Raw genomic sequence first — 5,403 nt, 5'->3', positions numbered from 1 at the left:
ACTCAAAGTAAACACATAGTCACTGGTCGAGCTAACTTCATCATTGTCAGTAACCCAGTTTGCATCACAAAAACCTTCTAAAACAATAGGATATTTATTAAAATGCAAACACCAATCCATAGTACCTCTCAAGTACCTTAACAAGCGATGAAGAGCATGCCAGTGTTCACTATTGGGATTATGAGTATATTTACTAAATCTACTAACAACATAAGCTATATCAGGCCGAGTATAGTTCATAAGAAACATTACACTCCCAATTATTTTAGCATATTCAGTTTGAGAAATACTGTAATTTTTATTCTTTTCAAGTGTATGGTAGGATCATAAGGAGTTCTCACTGAAACTACATCAAAACAACCAAATCTTTTCAACACTTTTTCAATATAATGAGACTGACACAAAGAGAAACCATTAACAGTTCTTTTAATTTTTATTCCTAAAATCACATCAGCTTCTCCAAGGTCTATCATTTCAAATTTAGAAAATAAAAATTTCTTAGTCTCATTTACAATATTCACATTAGAGCCAAATATTAACATGTCATCCACATATAAACATATAATCACACAGTCTGATTCTATCATTTTAGAATAAACACACGTATAAGATGAATTAACAACAAAGTCATTATCTATTAATGTAAAATTAAATTTTTCATACCACTGCTTAGGTGCCTACTTAAGACCATATAAGGACTTTCTTAATTTGCATACTTTATCCTCTTGTTCCGGGACCACAAAACCCTCAGGTTGAGTCATATAGATCTCTTCCTCTAAATCACCATTTAAAATTGCAGTTTTGATATTCATTTGGTGTACCACTAAACTATGAATAATGGCTAGAGCAATAAGAGTCCTAATGATCATTATTTTAGTCACAGGAGAATAAGTATCAAAATAATCTACACCTTTCTTTTGGTTAAAATTCCTAATCACAAGTCTAGCCTTATATTTATCAATTGTACCATCAGACCTCAATTTCTTCTTAAATATCCACTTGCTACTTATGGGTTTACAACCTTAGACAAATCATACAAGTCCCACGAGTGATTAGAGACTATAGAGTCTAATTCACTTTTAATAGTCTCTTTAAAAAATATTGCATCTATTGAACTCATTGTTTCATCATAAGTTTTATGGTCTTCTTCTATTAAGTAGATAGACACTAATTCATCATTTAAAGTATCAATATCAAAACCTTTAGTTAAGAAGGTGGTGATAAAATCAAGATCAAAACTAGTCTCAATTCTACATTTTTTACTCCTTCTAAGTTCATTTTCAAGCTCATTAGAAATAACATCAGAAACAGGCATAACATGAGAGCTAACAGACATGGATACAGAAGTATTATTTTGCACATCACTAGGCACATCATTTTTCAAAGGAAAAACATGCTCATAAAATTCTGCATCTCTAAATTCACAAATAGAATAATTATTTAATGACATAAATCTATATACAACACTATTTTGAGCATAACCAATAAAGACAGTTTCAAAACTCTTAGAGCCTACATTTACCCGTTTAAAATCTGGTAGACCAACGTTAGCCAAACACCTCCACACTTTTAAAAATTTTAAGTTAGGGACAAACCCTTTCCATAACTCATATGAGGATTTGTTTAACTTTTTATGAGGAATTCTATTAAGAATATAACATGCAGACAAGACAACTTTCCCTCACATATAGTCAGGTAGACCTGAGCTTAAAAGCATAGAATTCATTATTTCCTTAAGGATTCTATTCTTTCTTTCGGCTACACCATTTTGTTGGGAAGTATATAGAGCACTAAACTCGTGGATAATATCATTTTTCTCACAAAAATCTTCTAGAGTCTTAGTACTATATTCACCGCCTCTATCAAATCTAAATCTCTTGATTTTTCTGTCTAATTGATTTTCTACTTCTACTTTGAATTTTAAAAATATATTTCCAGCCTCATCTTTAGATTTAAGCAGGTATACCTTAGTGTACCTAGAAAAGTCATCAATAAAAGTAATGTAATTCTTCATTCCACCTTTGCTAACAGTGTTCTTGAAATCTGCATAGTCTGAATATACTAGTTCAAGCAATTCAGTCTTTCTGCTAGTAACATATTTAAAAGGTTTGTTAGCACACTTTGCTTCTATACATATAAGACATTTAGAAATATCATCAATATTTACTGCAGGAATTAATCTCATTTTTCTAAGTCTTTTAATAGAAGAAATATTAACATGACCTAATCTACCATGCCATAAATTAATAGACTCAACAGTATAAGCAGAATTAGAAATACTTGTATTTTTTGTAATTTCTTGATCAATGTTCAGTACAAATAAACCTCCATTAAGGTATTCCTCCCCAACAAAGTCTCTTCCATGAGAAAAAATTATTTTATCAGCTTCAAAAACATGTTTAAGCCTTCTTTGTTGAGAAGTGCTCCAGAAATTAAGTTTCTACGGAGTGAGGAAACATACAGAATATTGTTCAAGGCTAATGTTTTTCCAGAAGTTAATTTAAGTAAAAAATTTCCTTTACTCAGAACTCCAGTAGTAGTGGAGTTACCCATATAGACGCACTCACCATCGGTGAATTCCTCAAAGTCATGGAATAATTCTTTGTTAGCGCAGAAATGTCTTGAAACGCTTGTGTCCAACACCCAATCAGTCTTGTTAGCTATCAAATTTGCCTCGACGATTACTGGAGCAATTACTTCATCACCCTCTGTAAGATAAGCTTGGGCATCACCTTGTCCTCCCTATTTTGACTTTTGTCCTTTTCTTAGATAACACTGGACAGCCCTGTGATTAATTTTTCTGCAGATAAAATAAGACGTCTTTGATTTTTTAATTTGACTCTCTAGCTTGTTGAAATTATTTTTCTTTTTAACTTGTTAATTATTCTAAACATTCTTTTGTTTGACTTCGTACCTGTCTTTTGCAATAGTACCAGAAGATTCCACAAGGTTAGCTTTAGAAGAATTAAGAGAAAGAGCTTTTATCTTATCTTTGAGACGGTTTGCCTCTTCGGTCCTCATGTGACTGATAAGTTCTTGGAGAGTTAAATTCTTTTTTTTATGTTTCAATTGATTTCTGTAATCACTCTCAGATGGTGGAAACTTTTCAAGTAGAACATTAGCCTGAAAAATCTCACATATCTTCATGCTCTCATTGAGAACATCAACACTTAAATTTTTATATTCGTGGACTTGTTCCATGATTGATTTATTATCAATCATTTAAAATTTAATCCACTGTCCGACAACATATTTTTTCTTTCCTGCATCATTAGCACAATATTTCTTTTCTAAACTGTCCCATATTTTCTTAGCAGATTTGTAAGTAACAAATAAATCAAACAAATGATTAGTCCTATGGTTTAACAAATGTCCTCTAACTGTTTTGATATCTTTTCCAAATTTTTTTTTAGCAACATCATCAATCACAACATTGTTAGATCCAGTAGTAATGTTAGAATATTAGTAGGAGATTCATTAAACAAAATATAATCAACTTCTAATTGTTCGAAGAAAATAAAAAAATTTTGTGATCAACGTTTAAAATTATTTTCGTTCAATGGCTCAAGTTTTGACAAATTAGGAAAAGTTTTGTTCAAATAAAAAGTCATTTATCAATATTATATGTAACAAAAATAGCTTTCAAATTGTTGGAAAAAGAACTACAATATTGATGTGGAACTAAAATTAATAATTATAATAAAATAGAGACAAATATTGTGTCGTGGCAAGCCACTGCCTTGAAAGTGATTTCGGTCCGACTTTGGTGCAAATCCTTTTAGTTGGCCGCTCCCCAAGGTTCCACAGCTACTTCCAAACACGTGCACTCATAGCTGAAAGTTTGGAGGTTACTCAAAACTATTGCCCAAAAGAGAGAGCTTAGGAGGAAGATATTTTTCTCTTACTTTGTTGGTGTGTGTTTTGTTCTCAAATAGAGTGGTTTATATAAGTGAGGAACAAAGGATGTTGCAAGAGTGAGTTAATGGTGAATTGAACGAATTAACTCATCAAGAATTATCTCACCAAATGAATTCATCCGTTCAAAGAATGAATTAACTCATCAAGAATTATCTCATCAAACGAATTCATCCATTCAAGGAGAATTGAAAACACACAGTTACAAAAGAATTAAGAAGTTACATTTTCTCAGAATGTATCTTGTAAATATTTTCGATAACAATGTATTTGGACTTCTCTTTTTGAATAAGTTTAAAGAAGATTTAGATTTTGACTTTGCATTCTAACCATTTATTAAAAATACTTTCAACACAATCTATTTATCAAAAGCATTTTATCAAACATAAATTATTATTTTTTCAAAAATACTTTTCTGAAAAATTATTTTATAAAAGTATTTTTCAAGCAAGCAATTCTCTAATAGAAATTTCAAACGGACTCTCAGTTACATTACTACTATATATAAGCGTTAGCTAGCACCTCGAGCAGACAGTTGGCGGTTATCATGCCTGCTTCCAGCTACCTGCTTGTTTCGTGATTTTACTATAACATCTGTAATTAATTATTGTATGTCATTTACATATTAGAAAATTAATAATATTTAATAACAAATAAAATACACATTTATGACATGTCTGTTTCAGTTGCTTCAACCGTAATTTTATTATATCACCCCTAATTAATTATTATAAGTCATCTAAGTGTTAAAAAATTAATAATATTTAATTAAAAAAATATAAAATACATATAAAATAGTAGATTAATTATTAATTTTTTAAATTAATTCGGCATCTTATATGAGACTCACTTAAATTTTTTGCATATTTATTTTTTATAATAATTTTGCTATATCACTTCTAATTAGTTATTTTGTGTCATTTAAGACGTGTCTACCTCGCTACTTCAATCGTGATATTTGATTCACTCTCGAAATTATATTAGTGCCGCTTAAATTGGAATAGAAGGAAAAATATTATAAATCACAATAATTAAAAACTTAAACTATTTTTAAAATATAATTGACTATCAACGCTACAAAAGTTTCAACAAGAAGAGTATTATAGATTATAATAGCTAACAATTTAAAATATTAAATTACAATGTCAAAAAGTATTATAAATTACAATAACTAATAGCTATATATATATATATATAGAAATTGTGTAAGAAATATTATAAATTACAAAAATTAATAATTTAAATTATTTGGAGACACATAAAAAATTTTGGTTGACATTTTATCAGTGCAAGAAAAATTGAGATATATCATTTAAAAATTCATGAAAAGTAATGTAAATCACAATAATGCAACATTAATTGGGATACATTATTTAAAAATTTCATGAAAAAAATATAAATCACAATAATTATCAATCTAAAATATTTACAAGATGTAGAAAAAATTTGATTGACTTTTTAAATTCTATCGATGTCATATTATTTGTG

At 29.2% G+C, this 5,403-nt stretch overlaps 1 protein-coding gene across 1 annotated transcript; it reads right to left on the bottom strand.

Annotated features, from left to right (window-relative positions):
* Positions 1-2,373: 2,373 nt before the first annotated feature.
* On the bottom strand, positions 2,374-3,201 carry LOC124899561. The gene is made up of 2 exons (XM_047414467.1): positions 2,893-3,201; positions 2,374-2,742 (listed from the first exon to the last, which is right to left on the bottom strand). Exons 1-2 carry the CDS (start codon positions 3,199-3,201, stop codon positions 2,374-2,376), a joined length of 678 nt encoding a protein of 225 aa, XP_047270423.1.
* Positions 3,202-5,403: the final 2,202 nt, after the last annotated feature.

This window comes from Capsicum annuum, chromosome 6, assembly GCF_002878395.1.
Source record: "Capsicum annuum cultivar UCD-10X-F1 chromosome 6, UCD10Xv1.1, whole genome shotgun sequence".
Lineage (NCBI taxonomy): Eukaryota > Viridiplantae > Streptophyta > Magnoliopsida > Solanales > Solanaceae > Capsicum > Capsicum annuum.
This window is presented reverse-complemented; position numbering and strand designations above follow the sequence as displayed.

Excerpts from the sequence above, each read along its gene's own strand:
- LOC124899561 (XM_047414467.1), bottom strand. The coding sequence starts at position 3,201 with ATGGAACAAGTCCACGAATATAAAAATTTAAGTGTTGATGTTCTCAAT. Across the intron at positions 2,743-2,892 it reads ACGAAGTCAAACAAAAGAAT|GGAGGACAAGGTGATGCCCA; the intron begins GTTTAGAATAAT and ends AAGTCAAAATAG.